Below are 21752 nucleotides of genomic sequence, written 5' to 3'. Positions count from 1 at the left end.
GGCCGCAGAGTAAAGCGCGTGTATGAAAGTCAGAAAAGGGCCTGAGATACCAAATTTTTGCATCACTAGCGACAGCCGTTGGAAATTCACGTTATCAAAGGCCTTTTCCGCATCCAATGATAGTATGGCTATGTTGTCGGAAGGCCTTTGATTAGCGAACTCCAGGGCTGAAAGCACTTTCCTAATGTTGGATGCTGCCGTTCTACCTTTAGTGAAGCTGGCTTGTGCAGGGTGTATGAGTGAGGGCATTATGGACGCTAGGCGAGTGGCGAGGATTTTGGACAGGTTTTTGGAATCTACGTTGAGTAAAGATATGGGCCGGTACGATCCGGGTTCCTGCGGGTCTTTACCCCTCTTGGCTAGAAGTTTTTTATATGGGCTTGATGTCCTGTTGGGAGGTACGGGCCTCCCTGCCAGATTGTATTTTGTGTATAGACAGTAACATAGGGGTTACGTGTTCACGCAGTAGCTTATAGAACTCGGTAGTGTAGCCACCAGGGCCTGGGAATCAGAGTCTAGCCATTGAGAGGCCAAAGACTGATCCATAGGCTCGTGGGCATTGAGAGAAGTGTAAAAATGTTTCCAAAGTGTTGTTGACAGCTTTAGGAGATGTGGCCATGGTGCCATTACACAGGGAAGCAATGTGAGTGGGGGTGTAGGTGCCCTTGGTGAGCCTGGCCAATAGTTTTCCAGCTTTGTTCCCATGGACATGATATTGTAACTGAGTGTAGGACATTTTCATCTGTTCTACATTACTAGCCCATGTGTCAAAGAAGCTTCTAGCGTCTATCCATGTCATGCGGTTGTCCTCTGTATTTTGTGTGCGGAGTAGGGAGTGAGCCTGTCTCACTAAGGTGCTCGCTGCCTGGTAGCTTTCGAGGGTTTTCTTCCTGTGGGCAGCGGTGAAGGCTATTACCCGCCCTTGCATAAATGCCTTGCCCACTTCCCAAAATAGGTTGGGGTTCTCCTTATGGGAGCCGTTATTGTGCGAATACTCCATCCACGTTTCCTTAAGAAACAGGTGGAAAGCCGCGTTCTGGGTTAGATAAGAATGGAATCTCCATTGTCTGTGGTCCGGGTTGTGCCTAAGGGTGTCAAGAGTAATTGAGATTGGGGAATCATCTGAAATGACTGTAGAGCGTCTAGGTCTTTGACCAAGTTCGTCGTTAGGTCACTGAAATATACCTTACTAGGGGAATTGGGGGCATATATGTGCGTCAGCCTAAGCTCGCCAGCTGCAAGTTTAATAAGAATGGATATGTACCTTCCCTCTGTGTCATGGTCAGAAGAGATCACATTGCAGGCCAAATTTTTATGGAGTAAAATGAGAGTGCCTTCTTTCCGGTCTTGGGAAGCCGAGCCCAGCACTGTGCCCACCCAAAGCCTACGCATGCGAGAGAAGTCCTGCTCCTCCAGGTGTGTCTCCTGGAGTAGATCAATGTCCACCTTCAGCCTCTTCAGGTGGTGGAGTATTAGCGACCTTTTCCCAGGAGAGCGCAATCCCTTCACGTTCCAGGAGAAAACGCAAAGGGGCTGCATTGTACCCGAGGGGAGGGTAAGCTGTTCAAAATACTCTGAACTGCTGAGAAGAGAGTGAGACCTGTGAAATGTAAAATAAGCATTAAGGGTACTCTTTAACTTGAGTGTAGGCGCGAACCTTCCTCCCTCCAGGTAGGGGATCAAGTACAAGCGAAAAGGGCAACAAGGGTAAGAGGGGTGGTGGATAACTCTACAGTCAAAGACTTCTCTTTCTTTCCGTATGCAACTTGAACACCCGGAGATACGCTAGCCCGCGGCATGCGGGAAAATGAAAAGAGGAGGAGGAGATCAGAGGACAGGAGCAGGTCACTGTCATAACATAGTGCGGCCAAGAATGAATGATTGCCTCATTTCAAGCCGAAGAGGGGGGTAATGAACGATCCCATATGGAGAAGTTGCATAGGGATACTCTGTAAAACAAAAAAATACAATGATCATATAGAACATTAACAAGAAAAACGACTTGAACCTTGCGGAACTATATAAAACCAAAACACACAAATCGTTGAGCAGTGACAATGATCATCAGTTTAGTGTGAGGGCTGGCTGCGGAGATTGCCCCACCACTACCTAAGTGGCGCAGGAAGATCAGCAAACGGGTGGACAATCATAGCGCAATAGAGCCCTACCCAGGCCATGAAGTGACCATTACCTAAGAAGCTGTGAGGTCAGCGAAAGTCAGGTTGATCAGACGGTGAGGTAGATTTCAGGCGCTTGGGAGGATCCTTCCGGGGACTGCGTTGCTCTTACGGGCCCTGCCTCACCTTGTCCACATAGGAGTCTGAAGTGGAGTGTGCGGTTGTGAGCGTATGTACAAAAATGCGGGCCTTGTCGGCTGACTGGAATGTAAGCTGTGTCCAGTCCGGGGCTTGAAGCCATAGAGTCGCTGGGTAGGCCAGGGTGAAGCGGATGTTCGTTTGGTCAAATCGGTTGAAATTCTTTTCTTTTGCATGATACCTCCACTGAATAATCCGCGAAGAGCAGTAGTTTTTGCCCCTCCACCACAACGGTGCGTGACTTCCGAAAACTTTGAAGAATGTCCGTGCGGTCCATGTAGTTAAGGTATTTGGCAATGACTTACCGCAGTCGTTTGTTGTCGGGGGATGGCACCCCTATGCGATGCGCCCTTTCCACCGTGCAGTGCTGATTGAGGCCCAGGACCGCCGGAATGATGGTGGAGCATAATGCAAGTAGCATGTCAGGCTTGTGCGATTCTGGGAGGCCAATGATCCTCAGGTTGTTCCTCTTTGAGCGATTCTCGAGGTCCTCCATGCGATCGTGGAGATGTTGGTCTTGTACAAACTTCTCGAGTGCCGTATTCATATTGTATTGATCGTCCGCCTGGGACGAGATGCGCTGTTCCACCACGCTGAGCCTCTTAGTCTGCTCCCCTAGTTCCATCCGGAGTTGCACCATACCCTCTGCCACCGCTTTATCCATTGCAGCTGTTAGGGTTGGCAAGAACAATGCAGCCACTGCCGGTGCCAGGCTGTCTGGGGGGGGGGGGGTGGTGTGTGCTTGGCAGCCAGGGCTGGCTGTGTCCATCCCCTCGTTGAGCGGTGCCTCCCGCTATGCCATGTGGGGCCGGCGGCAGCGAGCAGTGTGCGGCTGAGGTGCGGTGGCCTTCTTGGGGCTCTGTTGCTGCCCCGAGGGGGAAGGAGATCCGTCCCGCGATCGTGAACCAGAGCGCGAGCTGAGACAGATAGCGGTCCATCCGCTGTGATGTGCAGGAGCGGCTGATACTGGTTTTTGATTGAAAATGTATACTTTATTTTTCAAGAAAATATACAAAAAAACAAAATACTTTTAACAGGGTACATTCCACACTGTACTGCGACGCGGCGCATAAAATACACTACATAACAATACAGTTCCAAACATACATATAAATTACATTCATCCTGCGGTATGATGCCTGATGTGTTGTGCAGAGTAATAATACCCCGAAACATCACATCATGCATGACGCCGCATTACCCTGAAAGCATTACCAAAAACATTACCAAATACATGTCAAGTCATACAGTCTTAGTCATAGTCAACATCAGAATGGCATTTCAATGAGCAACAGGTGTGATGGGGGGGTTGGAGAAGGTGGGGGGGGGGAGGGAGAAAGAGTTCACAGGACCGAAGCTTTATTGAACTGCCAAAAAGGGTACATAGTGGTGGGAGGGTGGGGGGGGGAAGGGGAAAGGGGAAATCTTCAGACCTCCTCTTCCTCCTTGTTGTCCATCAGGTGATAGTCTCTGAGCAGACTGTGAATCAGTCTGCGGCAGTCCTGGATGGACATCCTCTCCCTCTGGTGGATGAGGCGCTTTCTGGCGCACCAAACAGTGTCCTTAAAACAACACAGCACCCGCCAGGCACTATCAATGTCCTCTTGTGAGTGAGTCCCACAAAAGAGTCCGTTTAACACACCAAAGTGTGTTATAGCAGTCTGTGGAACAAAGTCTTTGAGATCAGGTTCCAGAGCCCTCAACAGGCCCTGTGCAAAGGGACACTCCCAGAAAACATGCAGGGCAGTTTCCTCCTGGATGATGCAAAAGGGGCAGTGTCTGTATCTGCACAGGTTTCTGGCATGCATGAATGTCCTGAGTGGCAACCCCCCTTGGATTGCCATCCATGCCAGATCTTTGTGCCTGTTGGTAAGTCTCTTTGAAGAAACATTCCTCCAGACCACTTTACAAGTGGCTGAAGGGAGGCCTTGAACAGTCTCAACAATGTCCGATGCTCTGATCAACTTGTGGATAGTTTTTGGCTTCCACAAGTCGGGCTTCACTCCATGTAGCCCCTGCTCCTTAATAAACTTGAAAGTATCCAAGTAATACCAAGGAGTGTCCCAGTTGTAGGGGATGGAGCTGTCCCATTTGTCCCATCCAAGGGACCTCCAGAGAGGCAGGAGGAAAAAACGGGACATGGAGTTACCGCCAGAGTCTACAGTTCTGTCCACCAAAGTTCTGCGGATGCAGTTACAGGCAAAGAAGACCCTCAGTAGAGTGGCGATGTCGGGCACGCCCTTACCGCCCTTGAGGGGTTCCTTGAACATAACCGCCCGCTTTACTCTGTCCATTTTGGAGCTCCAGATGAAGTGAAACACTGCCCTGGTGATGGCCTTGCAGGTGTTAACCCGGGGGGGCCAGGCCTGGGCGAGGTACTGCAACACAGGGAGAATCTCGCTGCGGAGTACCAGTGTTTTACCTTCGATGGTGAGTTCTCGGAGGCTCCAAAGTCCAAACTTCTGTCGCATCTTTGCCAGTCGTTCTTCCCAGGACTTCAGGGCTGCGCCCTCTGCTCCAAACCAGACCCCAAGGATTTTGATGAAGTCTGCTTTGACGCTGAAGGGCATAGGTGCAGAAGAAGGCAGGAACCACTTTCCGAAGAGCATGACTTCCGACTTCCCGCAGTTGACTTTTGCCCCTGAAGCTTGGCCGAAGTCCTCACACGTCTGGGCGAGTGTGTCGATGGAGTGCCGGTCGGCACAGAACACCGTCACATCATCCATGTAGAGCGAGCACTTGACCTCCCGTCTGTCCGGTCCTGGTGCGGTGATCCCTCTGATCTCTGGGTTCCGTCTGATGCTTCGGGCGAAGAGCTCTATACAACAGACAAAAAGCAGAGGTGAGAGAGGGCAGCCTTGTCTGACCCCAGACAACACTGGAAAGGGGTCAGTTTTCCAACCGTTCACCAACACCACACTACAAATTTCATTGTACATTACATTTACATATGAACAGAACATTTCCCCAAGACCAAACCTGCGCAGAGCGCTGCACATAAACTCATGGGAGACACGGTCAAAGGCCTTCTCCTGGTCAAGGCTGACCAGAACCGCGTGCACACGGCGGCCATGAATGTACTGGACCGTGTCCCGGACGAGCGCGAGGCTGTCCGCAATCCTGCGACCAGGAATGCCACAAGTCTGATCCGGGTGGATGATCTGTCCGATGACAGATTTCAGCCTGTTGGCCAAAACCTTGGCGAGGATTTTGTAGTCCACGTTCAGAAGAGAGATCGGACGCCAGTTTTTCAGGTCCGATCTCTCCCCCTTGCGCTTATACAAAATCGTGATCATCCCCTCCCTTAGGGTCGGAGGCATTCTGCCCTCCACCACCATCTCCTCGTACAGCTCGAGCAGGTCCGGGCCTACGAGATCCCACAGCGTTACATAAAGTTTAACTGGGAGACCATCGCAGCCCGGGGTCCTGCCTTGCCTAAAGGATTTAGCGGCAGAGTGCAGCTCCTCCAACACCAAGGGGGCGTTGACGTCCGACGAACCTGCAGGATCAATTTGGTTAGAGATACCTGACAGGAACCTGTCGGCTGCCTGTGAATCTGTTGTTTTCGGGGAGTAGAGGTTGGTGTAGTAGTCGCTGACCACTTGCATCACAGTCTCCTTTCCCTTCTGGAGTGTTCCGGTCTCGTCACGCAGCTCAGACAAGGGTGTGTGTCCTGAGTGGAGTTTCCTGAAAAAGAAAGAATTACACTTCTCACCTTTCTCAAGGTTCTCCACCTTGGCACGGAAGACAATGTGCCTGGATTCTTCCTCAAAGTGCCCTTTCAGGCTCTTCTTGGTGTCCTCCAGGTCCTGCCTAACGTCCCAGCCACAGTGGTGAAGGTCCTGCAGGGACTGCAACTGACGTTGCAGTCTCCTGAGTTCCCTCTTCCTGGCACACACTTGCTGTCGTCCCCTTGCCTGAAAGAAGCTGCGTAGCTTGACTTTCACAAACTCCCACCAGTCACTTACCCTTCCGAAGAATCGCTTTTCCTCCTTCCAGGTGGCATAGGCCTCCCGGAGTTCCCCCATCAATTCCTCATTTTCCAGCAGGGTACTATTCAGCTTCCAGGAGCCTGGTCCGCGGGCAAAGCCCTCGCCCAGGTCACCCCGAAAGTGAATAGCCCTGTGGTCAGAGAAAAAGCAGGGGATCATGGAGAAATCGCGATGCTTGACTGCTCTTGAAGTGAGCACGAAGTCGATCCTGGAACGCACTGATCCGTCGGGACGGCACCATGAGTAGTTCACGGTACCTCTCCCTATGGATCCCACGGCGTCCTGCAGGGAAGCCTCCGAGATCATCTCCTTGAGCAGCCTGGATGTAGCATCAAGTTTTGCGTACATGCTGGAGCTGCGCCCATCCTCCTCTATCGGACAGTTAAAATCACCGCCGATTACTACTGCCCTGGTGGTGACGAGTTGGGTCCGCAGGGTCTGGAAAAGTTCCAGCCGCTCATTCTTATCTGGGGGGGCGTACACGTTGATGAGCCTAATTGGCTCTCCCACCCATGAGCCGTCTATGACCAGAAGACGGCCACAGACTAGCTCATGGAGTCAACCGCGAAGCGCCCACCCCTGACAAGAATGGCTACACCTGCAGACTTACAATCGCCACCCCCGGACCAGTAGGAGGGACCGAGGGTCCACTGGGAGGTCAGATGAGTGTACCTCCTCAGAGGAGGAAGTGCGCACTCCTGGAGCATGTAGACATCACTCTGCTGTGTGGCGAGAAATGTCAGTGCCGCTTGCCGCCTAGATGTATCCTTGATACTCCTCACATTAATGGAAAAGATTGAGATCTCTGCCATAATGAAAAAGGGGTATGAGGTCTAGTCGGCAAGGGACCGAACTTACCTCCCCGGAGGGGGGTCTTCCGCTGCCTCTTCTGCTTGTCCTGTGTTCTCGGACAGGCCGAGCTCCTCCAGGACAGCTTCCATCATTTTCTGGGTGATGGGGACGTGGATGTCAGAGGGGAGGTCAGGCTCAGGGATGGCCATGACCTCCTCCTCCCCCTCCACGTCCTCATCCTCCTCCCCCGCTGACTCGAGGTCCTCCACTATTGGCTCTGGTCCCTCGCTTTCGCGCTGGTCGCCAGTGGGCCTTTTAGTGGAGGAAGCGGGTTCCTCTGCTGTTGGACTCCTAGGCCTCCGTTTCCGGTTTCCTGAGAGTCCACTGGTGGGGGTGGAAGGGAGGGTGGGGAAGTCCTCCAGGGAGGACAGGTCCGGGGTGGGTGGGGGGAGGGTGGGGGGGGTCACCTCCAGCACAGAGGGGGTGGGTGGGGGTGTGCTGGAGGCAGGGGCTGGGGCAGGGGTCTGGGCTGGGGCCTGGACAGGGGTGGGGGTAGGGGTGGGGGTGGACTTACCAGTCTTCGTCCGTGGTTCTTTTTCTGGCTGCTTCTTCTTCCCGGAGATGGAGGATGGTTTGCCCTGGATCAGGACACCAGCATAGGACCGGGACCGCTGGGGGCAGTGTTTGAACACGTGCTCAGCCGCTCCGCAGAGGTTGCAGGCTTTGGACCTCGGACAATCCTTGGTCTCGTGGCCTGCAACCCTACAGAACCTGCAAGCAGGTTCTTTGCAGTCCTTCCCCATGTGTCCGGTGTTGCTACACCTGTTGCAGGTGAAGGGTATACCGGGGTAGAAAAGGATGCCTGCGGAGTTGCCCAGGGAGAAGCAGGGCTGCAGGTGCAGGATGTCCCCCGAAGGGTCCTTCCTGAACTTGCAGAGTACTGACCACTTACCTATCCAGAAGCCGTTGGCATCGAGGATTCGGACGGGGTCCTTCACCACGGTGCAGAACCTCTGGAGGTAAGTGGCTATATCCTTACCTGAGGTATGGGGGTTCCTCATGGCCACCGTCACCCACTTCTCGTCCCGTGTTATGGGGCAGTTCGCAGCGAACTTACGGAAGGGGGATTCAGGTCCACTCGCCTTGACCATATCCCAGTATCTTCTGCAGGCCTGGAAAGACACAAAAGTTACAAAAAATGTACCTCTTGTGACGGCCTGCACTGAAAGCGTTTCCGCTTTGCTGAACCCCTGCTCCAGGATCATCTTCTTGCCGAAGATCTCCGGGGTCATGTCGGGGACCCTTCCGTCCACCTCCTTCAGTTGCAGCACGACCGTCTGCTTCATCCAGGACTCCAAGGTAGGGAGCCCGTCTGCAGGGGGGGAAGGCTTGGCTGGTCCCGGCTGGCTGGTGCTGGCCGGGGTAGAGGTGGGGGTTGGGGCAGCAACATCCCCGGGGACCTTGGTGGAAGTGGCTGGAGCGGGGTTCTTCTTGCTGGTCTTTCTCTCGCTCTTCCCCATCGTCTTGGAGAGAGAGAAGTCGCTTCAGGTGTTCTTTCGGCGGCTTCCTTCTGGATTCCTCGACGTCTTCGCTCTGAAGCCTTTATAAAGGCTCTTGCATCTACTGCCCGAAGGTAGTAATGCGGAGGGGGGGAGGAGGGAAGACCGCAATCTCGTTCCTTGTGGGGGCTAAGCCTCTGGCCCAATAGCAGCAAGTAGGTGAAGCTGAATTTAATCAACGATCCTACAAGGCCGAGCAGAGGGTACCCCACAAGGACCTAATGGCTTGGATAGATACAAGTGGTTCTCAACGTCCTAGCTGTGAAGCAGAGACACCCCTAAGGGCTATAGTCGATACTACACTTGATCTTAGCCAAAAGGCCGAGAAGCGGCTGATACTGGTGTCTGACCAGCAAGGACCGTTCGGGGTTTTAATACACCGGATTTTGCTGCGGGCTGAGCGGAACCTCCGGGCTGACCTCCCTTCACATACGGCGCCGGAAGTATAAATAGCACTTTTAAACTTAACACCGGCCACTCCCTCCTACCGCCAATTCAAACTCCTATTAACCCTTTCATGACTAAGCCTATTTTTGGAATTTGGTGTTTACAAGTTAAAATCCATATTTTTTGCTAGAAAATTACTTGGAACCCCCAAACATTATATATATTTGTTTAGCAGAGACTCTAGAGAATAAAACTGCGATTGTTGCAATATTTTATGTCACACGGTATTTGCGCAGCGGTGTTTTAAATGTAACTTTTTGGGAAAAGGGACACTTTCATGAATAAAAAAAAAAAAAAACAGTAAAATTAGCCCAATTTTTTTGTGTAATGTGAAAGATAATGTTACGCCGAGTAAATAGATACCAAACATGTCACACTTTATAATTGCGCGCACTTGTAGATTAACTACAAAGTACGGTACCTAAAAATCTCAATGGGCGGCACTTTAAAAAAAATTTACGGTTACCAGGTTAGCGTTACAGAGGAGGTCTAGTGATAGAATTATTGCTCTCGCTCTGACGATCGCGGCGATACCTCACATGTGTGATTTGAACACCGTTTACATACGCGGGCGCGACTTCCATACGCGTTTTCTTTGCTTCACGAGCTCGCGGGGACGGCGGGCGCTTTAAACATATTTTTTTTTTTTATTATTATTTATTTATTTATTTTAAAATGACTAAATTGTTTAAAAAAAAAAATAAAAAAAAAATTGATCACTTTTATTGCTGTCACAAGGAATGTAAACATCCCTTGTGACAGTAATAGGTGGTGACAGGTCCTCTTTATGGAGGGATCGGGGGTCTAAAAGACCCCCCACCCCTCCTTTACACTTCAATGTATTCAGATTCTGAATACCGGATATTTTTTTTTAAAACCGGCGCCATTGGCAGCCGAGTAAACGGGAAGTGACGTCATGACGTCGCTTCCGTGTTTACGATGAGGAGACTGGAACGAAGCCGATTACGGCTTCGTTCCAGTTCCTCCCCAGCAGCCGGAGGCGTCAGATCACGAATCGGTGCTCCCGATCGAGCGGGAGCACCGGTAACAGCGGCTCCGGGAATAACAGCCGAGCAGGTGCGGGCATCATCCCGGTATACCCCCCGGAAGCCGAGTATGCATATCTGCGTACGCTGGTGCTACCACTAGGCAAACTAGGCAGCCGCCTAGGGTGCCTTGCTGCCTAGGGCGCCCGGCCACTGGTGTTCCTACCCACTTCTCTGTGGAGAGAGCAACTAAGTCTCAGCATCAGTGCCGCACATAGTGTCAGAGGCGCAGTGGCGGTAGAGAACAGTGTCTGTGTCCCAACTCCCACATGGATGGAAGCAAGCAAACATTCATTGATGGGCGCTGGTGAGGCTGCATTGATGGGCGCTGGTGAGGCTGCATTTGATGGGCTCTGGTGAGGCTGCATTTGATGGGCTCTGGTGAGGCTGCATTTGATGGGCTCTGGTGAGGCTGCATTTGATGGGCTCTGGTGAGGCTGCATTTGATGGGCTCTGATGAGGCTGCATTTGATGGGCTCTGGTGAGGCTGCATGACGTCCTCCCAGAATTCCCCCTGGGACGCGCACTCGAGAGCATCCGTGACCGCCGGGTCCGCATCACGGATCACGGTAAACGGCCGCTCATACCATCAAATGACATACAAATGAGTGCCCACATCGCTGCTCACCGAAAATTAACCCCTTAATTTCAGTGCCCACATCGCTGCTCACCGACAATTAACCCCTCAATTCCCTGCAAATACCCTGCAACGCTCTGCAATACCCTGCAACGCTCTGCAATACCCTGCAACGCTCTGCAATACCCTGCAACGCTCTGCAATGCTCTGCAACACTCTGCAATGCTCAGCAACACCCGCCAATACCGTGCAACACTCTGCAATGCTCTGCAACACCCTCCAATATCCTGCAATGCTCTGCAACGCAATACTCTGCAACGCCATACTCTGAGATACCCAGCCATACCCAGCCATAGTCGGTGATACCCTGCAACACCCAGCCATAGACACCCCCCCCCCCCCCCTCCCGCCGCCCTCCGGTGCTTCTACCGACTCGCCAATACGATCAAATCCAGAATCTTTTTTTTTTTTTTTTTTTTTTCAGGCTTCCCAGCTTAGAGGTGAGATGCGGGGTCTTAAGGGATGTTTACATTCCTTGTAATAGGAATAAAAGTGATCAAAAAAATTATTTTTGGGGAGAAAAATGTCAAACCAAAATAAAGTAAAATGAACAATACATTTTTTTTTTTTTTTAAAGCGCCCCTGGCTTGCATGCAGAAGCGAACGCATACGTAAGTCCCGCCCACATATGAAAACGGTGTTCAAACCACACATGTGAGGTATCGCTGCGAACGTTAGAGCGAGAGCAATAATTCTAGCCCTAGACCTCCTCTGTAACTCAAAACATATAACCAGTAAAAAAAAATTCAATCGTCGCCTATGGGGATTTTTAAGTAGCAACGTTTGGCGCCATTCCACGAGCCTGTGCAATTTTGAAGAGTGACATGTTAGGTATCGATTTACTCGGTGTAACTTCATCTTTCACATTCTGCAAAAATTGGGCTAACTTTACTGTGTTTTTTTTTTTTTTTTTTTTTTTTTAAAGCACAAAACTGTTTTTTTTTCCAAAAAAAAGCATTCGAAGAATTGCTGCGCAAATACCGTGCGAGATAAAAAGTTGCAACGACCACCATTGTATTCTCCAGTGTGTTTGCAAAAAAAAAATATATAATGTTTTGGGGTTCTATGTAATTTTCTAGCAAATAAATGATGATTTTTACATGTAGGAGAGAAATGTCAGAATTGTCCTGGGTGCTCCAGAACGCCTGATGGCGCTCCATGCATGTTGGGCCTCTGTATGTGGCCACACTGTGTAAAAGTCTCACACATGTGGTATCACCGTACTCGGGAGTAATAGCAGAATGTGTTTTGGGGTGTAATTTGTGGTATACATATGCTGTGTGTGAGAAATAAACTCGCTTCTCGGCCTTTTGGCTAAGATCAAGTGTAGTATCTGTTCTTATCAGTTGCCAAAGGAGGCGCTGGTCCATCCCTATTTGAGAGGGTTTGGGCGGCGCTCTCCGATGGTGTAATTTGCATCCCGAAGGATGGTTTCGGTAGGGGCCACGTCGTGCCGCCCGACAGTAAACTGGGGGCCGATGCATGGTTGAGTCTGAGCCATCTGGAAGGATGCCCCTGGTGAGGGCGGGTGCTGCCTGGTCGGATCCAGAGGGTCGGGTTCCCGGCCTCTGGTCTGGATTGGGGTAGTTCTAGCCCCGGGCAGTTTTTCGGAAAGGAACGCTGGTTACTCTCTTGGCAGGGGGGGAGTGCAGGGTTAGTACATCCGAATATAATTAGGAAGGAGTGATGGGAGCGATGGTGGAGCCTGATGGTAAAGGGCCCTCACCGAGCTTCCTGATCTTCATGCCTTCCTGTCTGGGGTGGGGGCTGCTGTGGTCTGGACCGGGGGTCGGGGGCGGTCTTGAAAGCCTATGCAGTATGTGCCCCTGGAGTGGCAGTCCAGGGGTGCCTAACAATCACTGTGAGTGAGGGTCACTTTGATTTTGGGCGCCACGGTCACTGCACCATGACACGCTTTTTTAGCACCTGCCTCTTGGGCCGGGCCTTTTGGCTGGGACCAGAGGAATTTTTTATTCCCGGCCGGAGGGCCTGGTCGTTTCACACAACAACCACCTTTTCACTCTCCTCTCCACTATCCCTTCCCCACTTTTTATTTATTTTCAGTGTGTTTTGTCACGTCTTGTTTTGTCACTTTGCACGTTTGCTGTGATGAGTAGGGTCACAGGTTCTAGGGCCTGTCCTGAAAGTCTGGTGTGGGGGTGGACATGGCCTTCTGGCTTAGTTCACCCTCTGCCTTAGGGTTTGGGGTCTTCCTTCGGGGGAGCCCTACCTAGTATTTGGGTGGGTCTGTTTCGGCAGACCTTCCGAAGAACGGGGTCTGACTGGTTTCGGCCAGGAAGACCAAGTTTTAAGTGTCCTTGTCCCTGTCAGGAGCCTAACGCCCCGGGGGATTCAGGACAAGGTCCTCTGATTTTAGAGGACTTGTGTACCCGTCTGCACTTTTTTGTGTCACTCTCTATGTGTGTGCACATTTTTTATGCACCGGGTGAAGTTTTTTGGAGTGTGTTTTGCACGCCACTGGCTTTCAAAAAAAGAGAGAAAAAAAAATGCATATGCTGTGTGAGAAATAAACTGATAATATGACAATTTTGTGAAAAAAAAATAAAAAAGTAAAAAAATCTTGATTTTCAAAGAATTGTGGGAAAAAATGACAACTTCAAAAAACTCATCATGCCTCTTACTAAATACCTTGGAATGTCTTCTTTCCAAAAAGGGGTCATTTGGGGGGTATTTGTACTTTTCTGGCATGTTAGGGTCTCAAGAATTGAAATAGGCCGTCAGTACTTCAGGTGTGATTAATTTTCAGATATTGGCACCATAGCTTGTGGACTCTATAACTTTCACAAAGACCAAATAATATCCACCAATTTGTACTTATTTTTACCAAAGATATGTAGTGGTATAAATATTGGCCAAAATTTATGAAGAAAAAATTACTAATCTGCTAAATTTTATAACAGAAACGAAGAAAAATTCATTTTTTTACAGAATTTTCTGTATTTTTTCTTTTATAGCACAAAAAATAAAAAACGCAGCAGTGATTAAATACCACCAAAAGAAAGCTCAATTTGTGTGAAAAAAAGGACAAAAAATTCATATAAGTCCAGTGTTGCATGACTGAGTAATTGTCATTCAAAATGTGAGAGCACCGAAAGCTGAAAATTGGTCTGGTTATTAAGGGTGTTTAAGTGCCCAGTGGTCAAGTGGTTAAACATGAAGTGACGCTGACAAGGCATCAATGTCACTGGACAAGGCTGCAAATGACACTGATAAGGCTGCATTGATGGGTATTTAAAGAGGGATTCCACCAAAAAAAAATATTAAAAGCCAGCAGCTATAAATACTACAGCTGCTGACTTTTAATAAATGGACACTCACCTGTCCAGGGTTCCAGCGATGCCGAGGCCGATCTATCGCTCGGCTCTCGGCTGCTGCCGCCACCATTCTAGGTGAGGGAATCGGGAAGTGAAGCGAATCGGCTTCACTTCCCGGTTCCCTACTGCGCATGCGCGAGTCGCGCCACGCAATAGGAAATCTCTGCGCTGTCATTGGGACCCGTGTGTGTCCCAGCAGACAGCGCGGCAGGGCAGGAAATGGCGTAGACTCCCACGGGAGTCTATGCCCGGAAGTGGGTGTAAATACCTGTCTTTGACAGGTATCTCCACCCCCCTCCCCCCCTGAAAGGTGTCAATTGTGACACCGGAGGGGGGGAGGGATCCGATCAGCGGAGGTTCCACTTTAGGGTGGAATCCCGCTTTAAATAATTTTTTTTCTTTAAAAGTTTTTTTCCGTAAAATTCCCTCCTAAACTTGGGGTGCATGTTATACGCCGGCGCGTGTTATACGCCGATGAATACGGTAGTTAGATCCATGCTAAAATTGTTTTAATTAAGCTACTTTTAGTTTATGTTGGAACTATAACTTGATATTATTACCATATATGTGATCTTTTCTTCTGCTGCCACCATATGTACTTATGTATACTAATTGTTAAAATTCAATAAACAAATTTGACAAGAAATAACAAATTGTTCAGAATAATGTAATCTAGGGTTCAGTTCAGTGTCAGCAGTTCCTTTATTATTAGGTGTGTTTTTTTTGCTCCTACAAGTAGGATTTCCTTTTCCAAATTCTGTTCTGTAGTCTATGACTCCCGGGCAGTTGTGGATCTGAAACTCTTATGTTAGATGGCTGATAAAAAAGGATCATTCGGAATTTTGCTGCAAAAACACCCATATTGTATGAATCCTGGGAGTGGTATGAAATGGTGTCTATACCCTAAATCACAAGAGGAGATGCTTCCAAAAATACCATACAAAAACACCACAAAGAAATCTGCACCTACGAAGGCTACCAATTCAATGGAAATGGTCGTTTATTGGACATATATATATCAAAATAGCATATATATGTGGCAAAGGTCAACCTGGACTACAAAACGGACTACATCAAAACTTTCACCCCAGTGAAAACTTAGCTCCCCCTTGATGAAGTAGTGGTCTGGTCTGTAAAGGTCTCTATGTGTAAATATGCATGGCCTGTGCCAGGGGTGGACTGACCCATTGGTCATTCGGCCACGGACCGAGGGCACGTGCTGCTAGGAGGCCTGTGAGAGCCTCTGCATCCGCAAGAAGGGGATTCAGGAGGACACATCTGTGATTCCTCTCACAGCGCGCCGCTCATTGCCGGCTTCTCCTTCCCTCCCAACCACCCCAGGTGCTTGTACATGAGATCACCTGGGATGGATGAGAAGAGAGGAGGGGCCGGAAACGAGTGGCGTGCTGAGAGGTATTCAGGCTACAGACATCGGGTGACCATGAGGCAGACAGGTGGTATAGGGGGCCCGGGCCCCAACAGGACTGCAGGAGGCCCCAGGATATTCTCCCGGTCCACCCACCCCCCACAGTGGTTCTCTGGTCCCCCCCCCCCCCAATCACACCCATTGCTCATTGAAATGCCATTTGACTTTGACTATGACAGTATGGCCTGATTTTTCCGACATGTTTTCTGTAATGCTTTCAGGGTAATGCGGCGTCATGCATGATGTGATGTTTCGGGGTATTATTACTCTGCGCAACACATGAGGCATCATACCGCAGGATGAATGTAATTTATTTGTATGCTTGGAACTGTATTGTTATGTAGTGTATTTATGCGCTGCATCGCAGTACAGAGTGGAATGTACCATGTTCAAAGTATTTGTTTTTTGTATATTTTCTTGCAAAATAAAGTATACGTTGTCAATCAAAAAAAAACTATCCACAAGTTGATTAGAGCATCGGACATTGTTGAGACTGTTCCAGGCCTCCCTTCAGCTGTTGCAAAGTGGACTGGAGGAATGTTTCTTCAAAGAGACTCACCAACAGGCACGAAGATCTGGCATGGATGGCAATTCAAGGGGGGGTGTCGGTCAGGACATTCATGCATGCCAGATAGTGCCATTTAATGAGCATTATAGGCCCCCGGGCAATACAGTGCACTGGGTCCCTGTCTACACAATCACGCACGATTGCCCATCAAATGCAGCTTTACTGTGCCCATGAATGCAGCCCCAAAGTGCCCACCATTGCAGCCACGCTGTATCCGTGAATGCAGCCTCTGTGTGCATGAATTCAGCCTCACTGTGCCCACCATTGCACCCTCACTGTGCCCATGAATGCAGCGTCACTGTACCAATTAATACAGACTCGCCATCACCTGGTAACACACACACACACAGCAGGCATCTCCTCCTGTGTATCACAGAGCTGGCTGGGTCTGTGTTCGGCGGCCGCACTGTAACAAGGTCCTGCCCCCCTAGACCGACTCGTGTGATAGGCGGAACATTGATTTAATCTACTATTACACGAGCCAGTCTAGGGGGGGGCAGGACCTTGTTGCACTGCGCCGCCCAACACAGACCCAGCCAGCTCCATGATACGCAGGAGGAGAGAGGGGCACTGCAGCCGCAACTCAAAGCGGCCCCAGGGCAGCCAGTCTGTCCCTGGCTGTGGTTGCTGAGCAGGCAAGGGGGGAACTTCTGAATTTAATGTTTCACATTAACAGGCCGGTGATTGGTTGCTTGGATCATCCGACAACCAATGCCCTGCTATTTAATACGTAAAAGTTAACTCCAGCAGTTTCTGCCCCCATCCAGCCCTGTGATACTGGCCGTTGTCCATTGAAGAAGAGAGTGGCAAAAATGTCTGCATGCCGGGTGCACATTAAGTCATCATGGGCACTGACGGGCCAGACATTTAGCGGCGGCGGGCTGGTGCAGGTCGCAGGCCTTAGGTTGCTGGCCCCTGCTCTATATCGTGTGTATGAAGCATTGTCTGGAGCCCGTTCATGGAACCAATAGAAAGGAAAGAACTGTGGGAAGGTCAGTCCTAGAACCAATAGGAGGCGGAGCTGTGTGACGAGTCATTTGAATACAATACCCACAATGCAGCAGTAACTCAAACAGCCTGTCTTACATATAGATAGTTATAGATGATTGGTGTGAGAAATGTGTTCACGTGTTATTTGTAATATGGAATGTTTATAAGACAAGTAAGATATAGAATAGATAGAAAATAAAGCGTTCCGATGTGACTCCCCCTGAGCTCAGTGCAATGTTCCTGTAGGAGGGTGCTCACTGTTGCCATCTATTGATAGCTTTGCGCAGTGGCAGTATTGTAGCCAATGAAGTTTAACTGAGGCGCGATTATTGCTAATTGAAAACTTTTTACCAATACCCCGTCATGACGGCTTGCAATATAGCCGGCAATGACAATTTTTGACAGTCTCTAAGGAGACTGAATTATCCGGTACAAGAATAGAACTAATGATACTGATAATGAACTGGTATATGTTTTTGTTAAAATTACTAGCAATGTAGTTTCGTTTTAACCACTAGACATCTGTGCTATAGCTAAAAGATAGCTGCAGCGCGGATGCCAATTGCTGGGAGGTCGTCCCTGGACGTCCTCCTGTTTACTTCCGCAATGCGCACTCCCACATCGGGGAAGTTCTGTGCTGGCCATGTCACTTGGACACAGCCTGTCACAGCGGCTGTTTACAGTACGATCGGCGTGTCCATTGAGAGATTATCTCATCGCTGGTGTTCTATCATATATGGTCCCCCATTGGATAGTGTCCGCTGTGTACTGCGCAGTACACGGCACACACAGATTCCAAAAATGGCCGAGGATGAACGGCGCCTGCGCCGTGATTTCAGGTTCTATCTCCAATATCCAAGTGAACATAGAGTAGGAATATAAAAGAGCCGAGCGCAGCGAGGCCGAACCCGAAGCATGGCGAGTGAAGCTCGCCCGCGAAGGGGCCCTCTAACTTTCCCAACGCTATGTCCGCTTGGATGGTGGGGCTACCACCTCCACTAACGGCGCAGGCGCCGTTCATCTTCAGAGATTTTCCGAAGCTTCTTCTGCCCCGTACTGCGCATGCGCAGTACAGGACGGACACTATATGATGGCAGGACACTATCTGCCAGAACACCGGCTTTCCCTCCTCACACAGAGACAGACAGGGAGAGATGAACCGCTGCAGTGGTTAGTGAAAAAAAAAACAGAAATAAAGTGCCATCTGTCCCCACTGCCACCTGTCCCCAGTGCCACGTGTCGTCAGTGTCCCATAGTGCCACCTGTCATCAGTGCCACATATCAGTGCCATCTGTCATCAGTGTCACATGCCATCTGTTATCAGTGTCACGTGTCATTGTCCTAGTGCTCCAGGGCCTTCAAAAGTGTACTAGGTAGTCAACAAGTTAATTTTATGCTCCTAGAACAGGTGATGGTGCTCCCTGTATGTTGGGCCTCTCTATGTGGCTAGGCTGTGGAAAAGTCGCACACATGTGGTATCGTAATACTCAGGAGGAGTAGCAAAATGTATTTTGGGGCATTATCTGTGGTATACACATTCCATGTAAGAGAAATAACCTATTACAATGAAAATTTTGTGGAAAAAAATAAAATCTTAATTTTGCAAAGAATTGTGGGGGAAAAAAAATGACAACATCAAAAAGCTCACCATGCCTCTTACTAAATACCTTGGAATGTCTACTTTCACAAAAGGGGACATTTGGGGGGGGGGTATTTTTACTTTCCTGGCTTGTTTGGGTCGCAAGAAATGAGATAGGCCACCAGTACTTCAGGTGTGATTTTTCTTTTTTTTTTTTTTTTGATTTGCACCACAGGTTAACCACTTGCCGACCAGCACACGACGATGTACGTCGACAGAAGGGCAGGGGCAGGCAAATGGGCGTACATGTACGTCCCTTTAAACTTGCCACCCTGCCATCGGGAGCGCACCGTCGGCGGCGCGCTCCCGCTCTGGTCGGGACTCCCGTGAGTCCGGTCGCGGGACCCGCGGACTCGATCGCCGTGTGCATACCCGCGATCGTCTCACGGAGCGGCCAAATGAAGAAATGCCGTTGTAAACAGCATTTCTCCATTCTGCCTAGCAACTAGTGATGCTGATCTCTGCTCCATGTGATTGGAGCAGAGATCAGTGTTCACTAAATGAAAGCCCAACCCCCCCACAGTTAGTAACACACCCCTAGGAACACTTAACCCCTACACTGCCACCCATGGTTAACCCCTTCACTGCCAGTGTCATTTACACAGGAATCACTGCATTTATATAGCAGTGATTACTGTATGAATGACAATGGTCCCAAAAATGTGTCAAAAATGTCCGATGGGTCCCCCACAATGTCGCAGTCACAATAAAAATCGCTGATCGCCGCCATTACTAGTAAAAAAAAAATAATAAAAAATTATTAATAAAAATGCTATAAAACTATCCCTATTTTGTAAACGCTATAACTTTTGCGCAAACCAATCAATCGCTTATTGCGATTTTTTTTTTTTTTTACCAAAAATATGTAGAAGAATACGTATCGGCCTAAACTGAGGGAAAAAAATGTTTTTTCATATATTTTTGGGGGATATTTATTATAACAAAAGGTAAAAAATAATGCGTTTTCTTTCAAAAAATGTCGCTCTATTTTTGTTTATAGCGCAAAAAATAAAAACCGCAGGGGTGATCAAATACCACCAAAAGAAAGCTCTATTTGTGGAAAAAAAAAAGGACATCAATTTTTGGGAGCCACGTCGCACGACCGCGCAATTGTCAGGTAAAGCGACGCAGTGCCGAGTCGCAAAAAGTGGTCTGGTCTTTGACCAGCAAATTGGTCCGGTCTGAAAGTGGTTAAAGACTTTCTAAGTTTCACAAAGACCAAATAATATCCACTAATTTTGGGTTATTTTTTACCAAAGATATGTAGTAGTATAAATTGTGCCCAAAATGTATGAAGAAAAATTAATAATAATTTGCAAAATTTTATCACAGAAACAAAGAAAAATTTTTTATTTTATTTTTTTCATTTATAGCGCAAAATATAAAAAACCTAGAGGTGATCAAATACCACCAAAAGAAAGCTCTATGTGTATGAAAAAAAGGACAAAAAAATGTTCATTCAAAATGTGAGAGCGCTGAAAGCTGAAAATTGGTCTGGTCACGAGGGGGATTTAAGTGCCCTGTTGTGAAGTGGTTAATAACAAACTGTACTTGGTGGGATTGCCTGGTAGTAGAAAATTGCTGGAAAGATGTCTTTATTATGATTTCAATGCTGTTTGAAATCCCTATTAATCCTGATTATACAATAAATAGCACTTTTTTTTTAAAATATATTTTATTAACTATAACAGAATGTACAGGTGACATTAGGAATCAAGTACAGATATAAACAAATATAAACACTTAAGGAAGAACCATGAGGAATGGCGACCACCCCGGTGTCTCTTGGGGGAACACCAGACTCTGGCCCTTCAACTCAAAATTAGTAACTGGGTAGAAGAGGCAGAAGCAGTACTACACTTGCCAGTATTAAGGTGTAGTAAATACAATAAAGAGTATTGACGGTGTCTCTGAACACTATCCCTAAGCTAAGACTAACTTAACGCTAAGTCCATGAATTGCTAGATCCGTAAAACATTCAGGCTTAAGGAGAGAGAAGATAGCCTGGAGGTATAAAGCAAAGTCATCCAGAGGCCGTCATGGGACGGTGCATGTGGGTCTCCATGCTGACCAGAGCTGCCTTTTTTCCTGAGGGGTTAGGCAATGAGATATGAAGGAGGACCATTTCTGGTGCGGTTGCATAGAGCTCTGTTGGCCGCAGGTGTGGGCGTTCAATTGTTCCCTACACATAGCAGATTTGAGCTCCGTAATGGTTCTGGGTACTCTGGGAGGTGAGTTGGAGATCCAATGATGAAAAATGTTACCTCTGGCTATAAGTAATGTGAGAAGAACCCAGTCCAGATGCGACCTTGGAATTACGTTGGAAGTCGGTGAGGTGTTGTTACAGTGAGGAGGGAAGCCAAAAAGCAGAAGCATAGGTTCCTTGAGGATGTCGAAGGTTGTGACATTCTTGATGAATTGAAGTACGGAGGACCAGTAAGAGGCAATTCAGGAGCAGGTCCATAGCCTGTGTAGCAAGAACGGCTTGTGTTGTAGGCACCAGGAGCAGAAGGGACCAGCCGGAGGTGGGTGAATTGTGGAAATAAGCTCTGTGCATTAAGCGGAACTGTGTCTCCCTCCAGATATCACATCTGGTAATCCTTCTGGTTATTTGATATCCTTTAAGGATGTCTGAGAGGTCTAATTGTCCTGGGAGGTCCGATAACCAGGATGACATTGAGAAGGTGTGAAGAGGTTTGGTATAGCTCTGGTTGAGGGATAGATAGACTTCCGAAATGGAATACTGTCTTTCTGCAATCAAAGCATCTAAGGATGTCTGGAATCGTTTGGTTTTGTTGGGGCATGTCTTGGCAATGAAATCCGTGTATTGCATGACATGGAATGCGTGGTGGGGAGGTAAGTTGTATTCCACGGCCAGGCGGTCGTAGGGTTTCAAAGTTGAACTATCTGCTCCCTGGTAGAGGGAGTGGGCCAGGAAGAGTCCTTTGTCCCTCCATTTGGAGAAGGGTTCATACTGCAAGCTCAGTGTGAGCATTGGATTCTTTT

The 21752-nt window shown here is 48.7% G+C and overlaps 1 protein-coding gene, 1 non-coding gene and 1 pseudogene across 2 annotated transcripts; 2 read left to right on the top strand and 1 right to left on the bottom strand.

Annotated features, from left to right (window-relative positions):
- Nucleotides 1-508: 508 nt before the first annotated feature.
- LOC143941226 (uncharacterized) lies at nucleotides 509-8974 on the bottom strand. The gene is made up of 5 exons (XM_077463277.1): nucleotides 7674-8974; nucleotides 5842-6852; nucleotides 4225-5133; nucleotides 2621-2984; nucleotides 509-1085 (listed from the first exon to the last, which is right to left on the bottom strand). Exons 1-5 carry the CDS (start codon nucleotides 8617-8619, stop codon nucleotides 509-511), a joined length of 3807 nt encoding a protein of 1268 aa, XP_077319403.1. The 5' UTR covers nucleotides 8620-8974.
- A 3108-nt stretch (nucleotides 8975-12082) lies between these two features.
- Nucleotides 12083-12190, top strand: LOC143941742 (U2 spliceosomal RNA; annotated as a pseudogene).
- A 5192-nt stretch (nucleotides 12191-17382) lies between these two features.
- LOC143941793 (U4 spliceosomal RNA) lies at nucleotides 17383-17524 on the top strand. Its single transcript, XR_013264421.1, has one exon. It is a non-coding gene; the product is annotated as a U4 spliceosomal RNA (small nuclear RNA).
- The last annotated feature ends 4228 nt before the right edge of the window (nucleotides 17525-21752 follow it).

Source organism: Lithobates pipiens, unplaced genomic scaffold, assembly GCF_037356315.1.
Source record: "Lithobates pipiens isolate NorthernLeopardFrog02 unplaced genomic scaffold, aLitPip1_a1.2 Scaffold_3, whole genome shotgun sequence".
NCBI lineage: Eukaryota > Metazoa > Chordata > Amphibia > Anura > Ranidae > Lithobates > Lithobates pipiens.
Note: the sequence above shows the minus strand (reverse complement) of the source record. Positions and strands in the feature narration are given on the sequence as shown.